The following is a 14,942-nucleotide window of genomic DNA, read 5'->3' as shown; positions in this document are numbered from 1 at the left end:
TTTCTGCCATTAGAGTGGTATCAGTTGTATATCTGAGGTTGTTGATGTTTCTCCTATCTATCTTGATTCCAGCATATAACTCATCCAGCCTGGAATTTCTTATGATGTGCTCAGCATATAGTTAAACAGAGTGACAGCAGACAGCCCTGTTGTACTGCTTTCTCAATCCCGAACCACTCAGTTGTTCATTCAGGGTTCTAACTGTTGCTTCTTGACACGCATACAGGTTTCTCAGGAGACAGGTAAGATGGTCTGGTATTCCCATCTCTTTAAGAGCTTTCCACAGTTTGTTATGATCCACACAGTCAAAGGCTTTGGCGTAGTCAATGAAACAGAAGTAGATGTTTTTCTGGAATTCCCTTGCTTTCTCTATGATCCAGTGAATGTTGACAATTTGATCTCTGGTTCCTCTTCCTTTTCTAAACCCAGTTTGGATGTCTGGAAGTTCTTGGTTCATGTAGTGCTGAAGCCTGGCATGTGACATTTTAAGCATGACCTTACTAACATGGAGATACATGCATTAATATTTGTTTTTTTTCTTTCTGATTTACTATACTCTGTATGACAGACTCTAGGTTCATCTACATCTCTACAGATGACCCAGTTTTGTTCCTTTTTATGTTCTGTGTCATTTTTTTTAAACAGGTGCAATAATTCCAAGTACAGTGCTCTATAGATTTGACCAATGTGTCTTGTGAAAAGTGAAGTTATTCCTGATCTCGTGTGCCCTAGTCTCATGGAAACTTCAAACATAATTGCTTCCCTCTTGACAGTTTTAGAGAAATGTATGAAAATTATCAAAAGCATGTCTACATAACTTTTCTGCCTCCCTGGATAGTAAGCATTCTTACTTCTGTGCTGTTCATTAGTAATCCAAGAATAGATTGTCCTATTTACTGATAAAGTATCTAGTCCTCATATTTTCTTCCTTCTTCCTCTCACAACTTAAGTTGGGACCATTTTGAATCCTATAGATGGAAGCTCTCAAGAGTAAAAAGAAGATGAAAATTAGGGTCTCTTCTTATCCAGGTGCTGTTGCTATTTTGCTAACATCTTGACTATATGTAATGAAGAAAATGCTGAAGCAAGTGACAAAGATGTGGGTTATCTTTGTATTTCACCTATTCAGCTTCTTCTGCAGTGAGTGGTGGTTCAATTAAGGTGGTTAATGCAAATGTGAAGACAATGACCGGAGGGACAGGGTGCCTTCTGTTTTCCCTGTGGTTGGTCCTAACACTAATAATATGGGAGAAGGGTGAAGCCATCCTGAGTCCAGCTTTGTGTATCCCTTGTTCATTTGTGAACTGTCAGACCCTTGTTAGCCCTGTTTTGCCCCTCCATATGGTGATAGATGGCTGGCAGGGTTTTCACCAGAGGCAACAGATGGGCAAGCATTTCTGCATTATTTTCATGACTCTATTTAATTTCATAGTAATAAAATTGAGTTTCACATTTTAACCACGTAAGTTCCTTTCCTTGCCATTCTATGCGTGTATAGGAAGTCTAAGGCGATTTCATCTTGGTATTCTGCATTTTTTATAAGTCATCTTTCAGCTGTAGTTGTGTCTTCCAGGTGGTGAGATTGGCCTGATGCCTTGTTTCGACACCATTACATTGGTGGTTTCGGACAGAGAAGCTGGTCCTTTTGTGAATGGCTGCTGTTACAATGGACCTCATCCATCTGTTCCTCTTCATGAGTCCTTTCCAATGTATGATCTCAACATCACAGTGTATCCAGTGGATAACCAACCGCCTTCAGTTGCCATAGGTGGCCATATTTTTTTCTCTTACGTTTCTATTATCTCACCTAGTCATACCCGTGGTCCAGTGAAATAATGCCCTTTATTATAGTCAAAATAGAAAACCACCATACAAAATTGTCTCTAATAATTGTCTCAAAACAAACTTGTGGAAACCTCAGATCTGTGAAAGATTATAGGGAAAAAGAAAGAACTTGTTTAAAAATTTAGATAAATCCATATGGAGAGAGAATGCAAGTGTGTGTGTGTGTGTTTTAAAGTGAAGACAACATTGTAATCCTCAGATACTCTGTTTTTATTTCACATGGGAAAGTATCACTTACCTGGTAGAGACAGTAATTTATTTTATCCATAATAATTTCTATTGGAATAGAATGAGGATACCAGTGGGACTATTTATATATACGTAACCTTATTTGCTTTTTAGGAAGTCATCTCTTCGTAGGCACAATGTACATGTTCTGACTCTCAGAAAAGAAATGCAAGCATATGTATGAATGTTATTGTAATTTGCAAACTGTCTCCCAAGCAGTGTTCTGGAAAGGAAGCATTATCCCCACAGAATAATTAAGCACTATAGCATAAAAAAAATGCTCGTTATGAGCAATTCATAATAGTTCTCAGGCAATTAACGCTCTGACAAACAGAGGTAACAACTGATCTTGAAGAGTATATAAACCACATTCAGTGGCTTATCATTAAAACATTTTGGCAATTCTTATTTTCATTTGTCACTTCTATAGAGACACAGGGGAAATCAGAGTTCCTTGAGAATGACTAAAGGGCTGTACTGGAGCATTTAGTATTTCTTCTATCTTTCTGTAATAGTCTGGCTTTCTTAGACAAGAAAAAAATATAATTCCATAAGTCAAATTAAATTCCACCGATTACCTCTGAATATTTTCACCATAAGGAGAATTATACTAAAGGAAATGAACATCTCCCATGGAAGTACATTTGTGTATAGGAGGCATCTCTGAATTGGAGTTTCAATCACTCCCTTTTGTCCTCACTATTCTGATTAGAGGATTTCACAGTAAGTCATAATTGTGTTATTGTTTGTATGCAGGTACCACATTCATTGTAGATGAGGGCTTCTCAGCAGCCCTTACTGTTAACCATCTGTCTGCCACTGATCCTGACACTGCAGCAGATGACTTGGAATTTGTTTTGGTTTCTCCTCCCCAGTTTGGCTACCTTGAAAACACACTCCCTTCTGCAGGTTTTGAAAAGAGCAATATGGGCATCAGCATAGGTAAGTCATGGTTTTATGTCCAGCAATAATCAGCCTTTGTTTGAGACTCTCATTGATTAGGTTGTGTTTAATAACTGGGTTAGAACTTAAAAAATGTTCAAAGTACTACACTTGAGGAATTATTATTATCACTGATACTTTCAAATACTGTTGTTTTTCATTCTAATTTTTCATTTAAAATTTACCATGTATGGGAGTTTCAGTTCAGCTCAGTTACTCAGTCATGTCTGACTCTTTACTACCCCATGAATTGCAGCACACCAGGCCTCTTTGTCCATCACCAACTCCTGGAGTTCACTCAAACTCATGTCCATCAAGTCGGTGATGCCATCCAGCCATCTCATCCTCTGTCGTCCCCTTTTCCTCCTGCCCCCAATCCCTCCCAGCATCAGAGTCTTTTCCAATAAGTCAACTCTTCGCGTGAGGTGGCCAAAGTATTGGAGTTTCAGCTTTAGCATCAGTTCTTCCAAAGAACACCTAGGAGTTTACTTCAAAATAAATGGAAATTACACTTGTGGAAAATTTAAGGATAAATACTGAAGAAATAATGTTTTAAAAGGCCCCCATAGAGAAAATGACAGCAAACAAAGCAATGGACAAAGAATTAATATCAAAAATATACAAGCAACTCCTGCAGCTCAATTCCAGAAAAATAAAAAACCCAATCAAAAAGTGGGCCAAACAACTAAACAGACATTTCTCCAAACAAGACATACAGATGACTAAAAAACACATGAAAAGTGGCTCAACGTCACTCATTATCAGAGAAATGCAAATCAAAACCACAATGAGGTACCATTTCACGCCAGTCAGAATAGCTGCTATCCAAAAGTCTACAAGCAATAAATGCTGGAGAGGGTGTGGAGAAAAGGGAACCCTCTTACACTGTTGGTGGGAATGCAAACTAGTACAGCCACTATGGAGAACAGTGTGGAGATTCCTTAAAAAACTGGAAATAGAACTGCCATATGACCCAGTAATCCCACTGCTGGGCATACACACTGAGGAAACCAGACTCGAAAGAGACACGTGTACCCCAATGTTCATCGCAGCACTGTTTATAATAGCCAAGACATGGAAGCAACCTAGATGTCCATCAGCAGATGAATGGATAAGAAAGCTGTGGTACATATACAGAATGGAGTATTACTCAGCCATTAAAAAGAAGACATTTGAATCAGTTCTAATGAGGTGGATGAAACTGGAGCCTATTATACAGAGTGAAGTAAGCCAGAAAGAAAAACACCAATGCAGTATACTAACGCATATATATGGAATTTAGAAAGATGGTAACAATAACCCTGTGTACGAGACAGCAAAAGAGACACTGTGTGTAGAACAGTCTTATGGGCATATCCATTTTCAATACGAGAGAAACTGGGTTTACAATTAGTTGTGTTAGTAGAATGAATAGGAAAAATAAGACACCACTCAATGCTGCCTACAAGAAACTCACTTCAGCTTCAAGGACAGACACAGGCTTAAAATGAAGGGATGGTAAAAGATATTCCTTGCAAATGGAAACCGAAAGAGAGCAAGGGTAGATATACATAAACTAGACAAAATAGTCTCTTAAGTCAAAAGTATAACAGGACACAAAGAAGGTCATTATATAATGATAAAGTGTTAATTCATTGAGAGGATATAATGGTGGTAAATGTATATGCATACAATATTGAAACACTTAAATATATTAAGCAAATACTAATAGAACTGAAGAGGGTAATACTCAACAATACAATAATAGTAGGGACTTCAGTGTCCCATTTTCAACAGTGGATGAATCATTTGGATGGAAAATCAGTAAGAAAACATTAGACTTGAACTATATATTAAACCAAATGAACCCAACAGACATACATATATTCCATTCAACAAAAGTAGAATGCACATTCTTCTCAAATGCATAGGAAACAGTCTCTGGGATAGACCATATGATGAGTCACTAAGGAAGTCTTAACAATTTAAAAAGATCAAAATTGTACCAAGTATCTTTTTTTTTTTTTAACCACAATGCCATGAAGTTAAAGTCAATAACTAGAGATAACTAAAAAATTGCCAAATATGTGAAAATTAACACATTCTTGAATAACCAATGGATCAAAGATTAAGTATAAGAAAGAAATTTTAAAATCTTAAATAAAAATAGAAACACAACATAGCAAAATATATGGAATGCAGCAAAAGCAGTGCCAAGAGGAAAGTTTTATAATGATAAGTGCTGCATTAAAAAAGTAAATAACCTATAACTAGCAAAGCAAGAACAAATTAGGCCCATATTTAGCAGAAGGAAGGATATAATAAAGACCAGAGCAGAAACAAATAAAGAACAGATAAACAATGGGGAATGTTAATGAAACTGAGTTGATAATTTTTAAAAGATAAAGGAAAGTGGCAAATTTTAGCGAGACTTAACAGTGAAAGTTTGAAAAATTTCCCTCTAAGAACAGGAACAAGACAAAAGTTCCCACCTGCATCACTCCTATTCAATATAGTACTGAAACATCATAGCCAGAGAAGGAAATAAAGGGTTTCCAAACCAGAAAGGAAGAAGTAAAGTGTTTCTATTTGCTGATAATGGGATATTATATATAGAAATTCCCAATGACTTCACCAAAAACCATTAGAACTAATGAACAGATTCAGTAGTTTCAGGGTACAAAATCAACACGCAAAACTCAGTTGTATTCCTATACATGGACAATAAACTTTCTGAAGAAGAAGCAGAGAAAGCAATCTCATTTATAATAGCATAAAAAACAGTAAAATATATAGGAGTAATTTTAACCAAGGTAGTGAAAAATTTATATACCAAGTATAAGACATAGAATTGGTGTCTTGATGAAAGAAATTGAAGAGGACACAAACAAATGGAAAGACATTCATGTTCATGGGTTGAAAGTGTTAATATAGTTAAAATGTCCTTATTGCCCAAGGCTATCTGTAGATTCAGTGCAATACCTATCAAAATTCCAATGACTCTTTTTTTTTTTAACAGAAATAGAACAGATTATCCTAACGTTTGTATGGAACCACAAAAGACCTCAGATAACCAAAGAAATCTTGAGAAAAAAGAGCAAAGTTGGAAGCATCCTACCTGCTAATTTCAAACTATTATTGCAAAGCTATCATAATCAAAGCAGAAAAAAAATAACAAGCACATAGATCAACATAACCAAGTAGTGAGCCCAGAAATAAAGCCATACATATATGGTCAACTAATTTTTAATGAGGGAACCAAGAAAATACAATGGGCAAAGCATTCTTTAAGAAGTGATTTTGGGGAAAATGGACAGACACATTCGAAAGAATGAAACTGGACCATTATCTTACAACACAAAAATTAATAACTCAAAATGGATTAAGGTCTTGCATATGAGACATGAAACCATAAAGCTCCTAGTAGAAAGCATAGGCAGTAAGTTCCCTAACGTGGGTCTGGTGACGATTTTTTTAATTTGACACCAAAAGCAAAGGTGAAAAAGCAAAATATCAATAAGTGGGACTACATTAAAATACTTCTGCAGAGGAAGAGAAACAATCAATAAAATGAAAAGAGTATCTTTAGAATGGGACAAAGTATCTACAAACCACATATCTGTTAGGAGATAAAATCTAAAATATATAAGTTACTCATACAACTCAAAACAAAAAGCTAAACAAACTGATTAAAAAATGAGCAGAGGACTTGAATAGACCTTTTTTTCAGAGAAGACATACATGCTTGTATCAAATCAACGTGTCTTACACTTTAAACTCACACAGTGATATGTGAATTATGTCTCAATGGAGTTGGAAGAAAGATTAATGTATTAAAGATTAATTGCATTAATTGCAGTTTCTCCTGTGGGGAGACTTAGGGTGGGGGCCTTAGTTAGCTCAGTTGGTAAAGAATCCGCCTGCAATGCAGGAGACCAGGATTCAGTCCCCGGGTAAAAAAGATCTCCCGGAGGAGGTCATGGCAACCCACTCCAGTATTCTTGCCTGGAAAACCCCATGGACAGAGGAGCCTGGCAGACTACAGCCCATGGGGTTGCAAGAGTCAGACATGACTTAGCGACTAAACCACCACCTGTGACTTAATACACAACACAGAGCGTTTTTATCTTTTGATTTAAGTCAATATCAGAATACCGTAATAGCAGGTCAGTTAATTTCACTCATTCCTTCCAGTTGCTTGCTATGCAGTCAAGTAGGCTGACAATAGACTACCATCCTGGTGGCTCAGATGGTAAAGAATCTGCCTGCCATGCAGGAGACTGGGGTTCGATCCCTAGATGGGGGAGATCCCCTGGAGAAAAATGACAACCCACTCCAGTATTCTTGCCTGAAGAATTCCACGGACAGAGGAGCCTGGTGGGCTACAGCCCATGGGGTTGCAAAGAGCTGGAGACAACTTAGTGATTAACAGGCAGACGATTGATGAACTCTTGATTTGCCTTTATATGAAAGAGATAGTTCCTTTCTTGTTCAAATATGACAAGAACTGCTCAGTCTGGAGCACTGATTTTAATCAAGGGAAGGTCTAAAGTCCCTACATCCTAGTTAGCAGTTACAGCCCTTCTGTTCTCCATGCAAATTTTAATTCTTCCTTGTAATTGATGGATGTGTTTTTATGTTGATGGGTATAGTCATTATAGAAGTCCCTGATGACCGATCCATAGGTCAACTGCTATGATCTCTTATTTGCTCTGCTGAGAAATAGGCTATTGGGTTAAGGATTAAGGACCAGTAGAATGGGAAAATATGTTTTTCTTATTTACCTGCTCCATTTTGGTGTGCTCTAGCTTCGTTTCAGTGGAAAGACATGAAGGCTTTACATATTAACTATGTGCAGTCCAGGCATCTGGGGATGGAACCAACGGCTGACAAGTTTGTGTTGTATGTCACTGATGGGAAGCAACGCTCCATGGAGATACCATTTTACATTATAATCAACGCTACAAATGATGAAGCTCCTGATTTTATAGTGCAGAATATTACTGTAAGAAAGAAATTTGAATTTTTAGTCTCTCTTTATCATTTTCTAATTTTTATTTTCACCTAATCTATTTACATTGGTCTTTGTGCACTTAACACATCAAGTTAATGAGTAAAGAGGGCAGTAACCTATGTTATGTAATGCAATCACTTGATAAATATTTTTCTAATAGTAATGATGATGGTCATGATAATAATAATGGCTAACAGATAGTAATTGCATAGTTTAAATTATAGTTGTCTGTATATAGAAAGCAGTACTTGAGTAGGTTCTGTTCCAAACCCTTTACATGTGTTCATACTGAATCCTCATAATAGGCTTTTAAAGTGATGGCATTATTATTGCCATGTTATAACTGCAATAAATGAGACTAAAAAGGTTAAGTTAGTGTCCCCAGATCACAGAGCTTGGCAGTAAGTAAAAAGTAGGGGATTTGCACCCTGGTGCTCTGATTCCATAGCATGCTACCTTAACCAGTGCTACAATAGCAAGGACTCTTAATTCACAAACTACAGGCACCTTTTTTATACAGCTGTTTATAAAGATATATGACAGGAAAAAAATACAATTTCAACCATTATTTTTGTGCAGTTAAAAAATGTCATTATATTTTATATTTGTTAGTTTTATTTAAAAATTTAGACGTAGCTAAAATAGCCTAGCATATCACTGCTGAGACAACTGTTGTCTTAAAAAAATAATATATGTGGTTAAACAAGTTAGAATGTTGTGAAACTTACACAGTGAACTATGAAATTCTCCCTCTTTAACAGTCCCTATGCATGGTCACTCCCCATCAGTTGAGTTTTCAGTAATTTCCACCGAAGTAATTTGTGTCCATGCCAATGATATGTATGTATGTATGCATATGACTTTTCTGTATGTTTTCACCTACAAATCAGAGATCATTAATATAACCTCAGTTCAGTTCAGTTGCTCAGTCGTGTCTGACTCTTTGCAACCCCATGAATTGCAGCACACCAGGCCCTCCCTGTCCATCACCAACTCCTGGAGTTTACTCAAACTCACATCCATCGAGTCATGATGCCATCCAGCCATCTCATCCTCTGTCGTCCCCTTCTCCTCCCGCCCCCAATCCCTCCCAGCATCAGAGTCTTTTCCAATGAGTCAACTCTTTAAATGAGGTGGCCAAAGTACTGGAGTTTCAGCTTTAGCATCATTCCTTCCAAAGAACACCCAGCACTGATCTCCTTTAGAATGGACTGGTTGGATCTCCTTGCAGTCCAAGGGACTCTCAAGAGTCTTCTCCAACACCACAGTTCAAAAGCATCAATTCCTCGGCGCTCAGCCTTCTTCACAGTCCAACTCTCACATCCATACATGACCACAGGAAGAAACATAGCCTTGACTAGATGAAACTTTGTTGGCAAAGTAATGTCTCTGCTTTTGAATATGCTGTCTAGGTTGGTCATAACTTTCCTTCCAAGGAGTAAGCGTCTTTTAATTTCATGGATACCCTACTTTCTACTTAAAAAAACCTTTGATTACTATATTTTCATATTTTCATATAAGCATATCATTCTTTTTAAACAATCCTAATTTTTATACAATTACTTAATCCAGATTTACTCATAACATTCTGATTAAATGAATGAGTACTGGTTTTGGAATATGAGGGACTTGGTGTTGCTGTTTAGTAGTCATAGGGTTCTGGGTAAGTTATTTCTCTCTGTGTTTTTGTTTCCTCATCTGCAAAATGTGTATCAGATCTTCCTTTAGGGTGGCCATGACTATCATGATGATCAGGCACATTTTGCTGCTGTTCAGTTGCTAAGTCATGTCTTACTCTTTGCAACCCCATGGACTGTAGCACCCCAGGCTCCTCTGTCCTCCACTGTCTCCTACTGCTGCTAAGTCACTTCAGTCATGTCCGACTCTGTGCAACCCCATAGACGGCAGCCCACCAGGTTCCGCTATCCCTGTGATTCTCCAGGCAAGAACACTGGAGTGGGTTGCCATTTCCTTCCCCAATGCATGAAAGTGAAAAGTGAAAGTGAAGTCACTCAGTTGTGTCCGACTCTAGCAACCCCATGGACTGCAGCCCACCAGGCTCCTCCGTCCATGGGATTTTCCAGGCAAGAGTACTGGAGTGGGGTGCCATCACCTTCTCCTGGAGTTTGCTTAAATTCATGTCCATTGAGTTGGTGAAGCTATCTAACCATCTCCTTAGAAAATTCTTATTAAATAGGTGTCATTCATGTTAGTCTTGTTACGTCTGTCATCTTTTTCCAGACATTGATCAATGTTGCTTTGAAACCATTATTTTGCCTTATTTTTCACTAAAAATCATCAACTTCTAAATGCAAAAATCTTTATTTGATTTTAATTTTCTGCCAAGTCTTAATGGTATATAAGACTTAAAAGGATGAGACTTAAAAGCCAGCTCCTGCCATTCCTCTTCTGTTGGCACATGGATTTCTCCAGAGAGCACTTCAGTAATTATGAGAGAGAGAAGAAATTACAAATGACTCCTTCTATACCTACCTCTATTGTCTTGTATCTATCTCGGGTTGGAGTTTCTGAAATAATTAGGCCACTGGGAATTTGTCTCCTGCTCTTCTCTGAAAGTAATCATGCCTTTTTTCTCTCCTGTGAATTGCTTACAGAGGCTGTTGAAGAGTAACAAATATGGAGCCCCATGTGTTATTGGCAGAGCTGGCTTTAAGCTTCAAGTGATTTTTTAAAATAGTCATATGTATTTTGCTTTCTTGTGGAAAAGTGTATTTATTTTATAGCTAGCTGGGCTTCCATCACGTTGTGCTGCAACTTGTAGCACAAAAAATTGAGATTTTAAAGTTATTATAATCTATTTCAAAGCTGTCTACTAGTGAGTTACTGTGTTTTATGTCTATTTATCTAAACCTTTTTATTTATAATCTCAATACATTATTGAATGTGCAAAGAAGAATCTCACATCTTTTGGATAAAATTTCCAAGTCATCTTGTGAATGAATTTACCATTTTGTAAATGGGAAAGGCTGCTGTACCACGAGTCCAGGAGTCCCGAGCTTTATAAAGAAAGATGATTAGAACATCTTTTTTAGGTTTCTTTATTAAAGTTTTTGGAGAAAAATGCAAGTTACTATCAAAGATGATTCCCTACTTCTATCACCGTGCATTAAATTAATATGCCATCTCAGTTTTTAAAATGTAGGCCAGATAAAAGGGAACCAGCATAATTTTAGCCTAAATGTCAGATATTATGATTCTTGTTATGTACATCCAAGTAGCTGTAGGAAGGCTCTTTTCAAAGTCCTTAAGAGAGGCTGAAGAGAGAGTATTTTCACAAGTCTAAAGCCCGTGTCTTCTTCAAACGTAAAATGTCCACTTAGCCACAAAGGCATTCTTGGATTCCTCCACTCTTTCCTACTTCTTGTTTATCTGTATTTAGTAGTGCTATATATTTTTTCCTTGTCTTATAATTGGTGATGAACAGGCCATCATGTCTCATTTGGACTTTCATTCTTTAGAATATTCATATTCTTACAGTGATTCTGTACGTGCCCAATAAGCACATGCTAAACTTATATACTAATATTATTTAGATCTTGCTGTATTTCACAGTAGGAAGCAGAAATACTTTTTTGTTCCCTTGCTATGAGAAAAAGAAGATGAAGATGACTAAGTACCATGTTAATGGTATAAATGTTTCTAAATAACTAGATCCTACAGGAAATAAAAAGCATTCAGTTCTCTTTATGCTTAAAGGATTCTGAAACTTGAAGTGGGAAGGGGGGTTGTTCAGGCAAATTAGTGGTGTGAGGACAGAGAAGAGATCAGGGACCCAGCATTAAAATACATACTGTTTTGTATCCAGGAGCATCCTCTCAACTGTGGTTGACTGTAATCGAGATATAGCAGTGTTTGCTGCAATGACAAAAATTAAAAACACCTAACATCCTCCAGTGTGTATAGCAGATATTTATGCCATTTGTAAAGCAGAAAAAAAGAACTGTGAGAGCAACAAGGTTCAGAGGTTAAAATGGCAGGTGAGGACAGCCAGGGTCTACACCCAGTTTTACAACTGAACTCTTTGACTTCAAGAAAGCAAGCATCCTTTTGGTTGCTTTAGTCCTTAATCTTTGAATTATGAATCATATATATGAGATTATATATAATATATATATATATATATGTTTATATATATATATCCTTAGTCCTTCATGGAAATGGATAAAGTACTTTGAAATCTTCAGAAAAACACTTGAGAAAGATGAGTAGATTTCTTATTGTCTTCTAAGGTCATGTTAAACTAGCAATTTCTTTTTAGGACTCATTACAGACAAACCTCATGGAAAATTTGTGACGATCTCTTAACATTATTATAGGATATTTTAAAATTATTTTTTGAGCTTTTTGCCAAAAGAAAGACAGGTCTCATTTCACATGCCGCTGACTTCTCTTGTCTTTGTTTAGGTGTGTGAGGGTCAGATGAGAGAGCTGGATTCTTCCATCATCAGTGCTACTGACCGGGACATTCCCAAGAACCCCTTGCTGTTCAGTATCACCCACAAACCGCGTCATGGCCTCCTCATCAACAGGGCATTTAGCAGAAACTTTTTTCAATATAAGCAACTAGCCAACCCTGGCCAGAAGCATGAACTTGTCTACAACTTTTCCATGGAACTTCTCAAGAATGGTATATCATGTTTCATTTCAATGTGTTTGTTGTTGTTGATTTAATAATTTAACCCAGAAAAGATAGTAATAAGTCACAGAAAGAGGAATTGAAGAAATGGCCTTCGCCTGTATTCATTTATCCCTCAAGGGTTTTCTCTGGGCTCTGGATTAATGCAGAACCTGAAGTCGCAGCTAGACAGAGTGGGTAATTGAAAAAGAAATAATATCTTTTCTTTCACCTTAAGAGCATCAGTAAAAATAATATTTGTGAATTTTGGTATTTTACCCCAAGGTTTTAATCACATAATAAAAAAATTCCTTTTTAAAACAATCGAGATTATGGAACTAAATTTGAAGAGATTTGTCTGTCAAAATCTCCACATTTGAAACAAATATAGAACAACCTATAATAACTCATTATTCTCTGAGGTAATAATGTGCTCTTTAAGGAAATGACACATTGAAATAGCAGCCTAAAGGATTTTTTCATTACTCTTTTTGAAAAATTGATCTTATCCCATTTGCTCATGTGCTCAGATGTATCCCACTCTTTGTGACCCTATGAGGTATAGCCTGCCAGGCTCCTCTGTCCATGTGATTTTTCAGGCAAGAATACTGGAGTGTATTGCTGTTTCCTTCTCCAGGGGATCTTCCTGACCCAGGGATCAAACCTAAAACTCTGTCAAACTGTTTTCCAAAAGTAGCTGCATCATTTTACTTTTCTACCAGCTACATATGAAAGTTCCATTTTTTCCATGTGAATGTTATATAGGCTTTAAAAATAGTTTTTTATTTAAGTTTTGATTCACCTAAAATTTATTTGATTGTTGGCTTGAGGTAGGGATCTAAATACAAATTCCCCTAAGTAATGAACTAACTTTTTGTTTCATTTAAATACCCTGTCACCATTGTTCTCTTCAGTGTATTGAATAATATATTTTTTCTCAATGACTTTAAGTAAGACCTTTATCAAATACTAACTTATTTAAATAGGAACTTTTAATGAACTAGGAGGGTACTCTTACTTTATAAAATAGTTTGATTTTACCTTATTGTGCTGATTAATGAGCTCATGATAATAGCAATGCCTTGGAAATTAAAACAAATTATTGCGACAGATTTTGAAATGGTTTAATCATAAGAAAGATTTACTTTCTCTTTTTTCCCTTTGTCCAGGAATGAGGTTGATGTATGTGCATGATGATTCAGAGAGTCTTGCTGATGACTTTACAATCCAGGTGTCAGATGGGAAACATAAGATACTTAAAACCATTTTTGTAGAGGTCACCCCAGTTAATGATGAGAAACCAATGCTGAGCAAGTAAGTTACCTGAAAAGAGTCCATTTGAGATTCTATAGGAAGTTCTAAGGTCTAGAATACTAGATGCAAGTGTAATGTATTTCCTCCAGAGAGAAGTCTTTAATAACTCCTGCCTGTTGCAACTTTCCCACGGACTTAAGCACCTAAAACCTTCCGTGCAAATGTTAGTTAACATAACTCCTCCTTAAAATTTCTCAAATTAGCCTTTAATTATTTGGTTTTCCTCTAAAAGTTCTATTTAGTTGTCAGTAATTCAAAATGACTATACATACAATACAGAATGAACAGTGTACTAAATATTTAAGCACAGGCACATGTACACGTGCACACAAACAAGAGAGTAATTAATAAATAAATTCAACTAAAGTGTGATCATACAACTGAAGACAGTCCTTACTGTGGGTTTGGTTAAGCTTTGAGCTAAGAGTGGCTGAGGGAAATATATTGCCGTGATTTTTTTCACCTTCATATTTCATTGTCCTCCAGTCCTCTTCTGTGTTCCGTAGGGATCAATACCCTGTTGCCACCTGAGGTCAAGATGATCACCTTTTAAAAATTCTGTACTGATACTATTCATTGCAAACTTTCTCAGAAGCTGATCAATTTGATCATAGCTACAGAATCTTCATCTGTTATATGTCTTTAGTTCCAGCCATTTCTCTTATCATTGGCAACTGTAGAGAACTGTCCAAGGTCAAAACTTTAGGAAGCTCAACTTTCTAAGGTCCTGGATCGAGGGAGTTGTGTGCGTCTTGGTACCTCTTTGACCATGTCAATGGTGTAGCATGATGGGCATTGAGTAGATAGTCTAAGTTTTTATTAGGAAGTGAACAACTTCTTGATAGTGTGTAAACTCCCAAAGTCTCCTCACTTTACAGAAAAGAAACAAATCCTTTCCTTATCTTGCTGTTTCCTTATGGCCACTGAGGTCCTTGGAAAGCATTATGGGAAATGCTGGAGATAATTTTTTGAGAGTTTCATCTC

The 14,942-nt window shown here is 36.7% G+C and overlaps 1 protein-coding gene across 3 annotated transcripts in view; it reads left to right on the top strand.

The window, feature by feature from the left end:
• FREM1 (FRAS1 related extracellular matrix 1) overlaps positions 1-14,942 on the top strand; it is a 217,979-nt gene that overhangs the window by 137,884 nt on the left and 65,153 nt on the right. For all 3 annotated transcript variants that reach the window (XM_010857025.1, XM_010857026.1, XM_010857024.1), the window contains exons 17-21: positions 1,574-1,768; positions 2,830-3,015; positions 7,803-7,999; positions 12,434-12,656; positions 13,814-13,958. In XM_010857025.1, the coding sequence (XP_010855327.1) occupies positions 1,574-1,768; positions 2,830-3,015; positions 7,803-7,999; positions 12,434-12,656; positions 13,814-13,958 (946 nt within the window). The remainder of the gene's footprint in view (positions 1-1,573; positions 1,769-2,829; positions 3,016-7,802; positions 8,000-12,433; positions 12,657-13,813; positions 13,959-14,942) is intronic.

The sequence above is a fragment of the Bison bison genome, unplaced genomic scaffold (assembly GCF_000754665.1).
Source record: "Bison bison bison isolate TAMUID 2011002044 unplaced genomic scaffold, Bison_UMD1.0 scf7180017864376, whole genome shotgun sequence".
NCBI classification, from domain to species: domain Eukaryota; kingdom Metazoa; phylum Chordata; class Mammalia; order Artiodactyla; family Bovidae; genus Bison; species Bison bison.
This window is presented reverse-complemented; position numbering and strand designations above follow the sequence as displayed.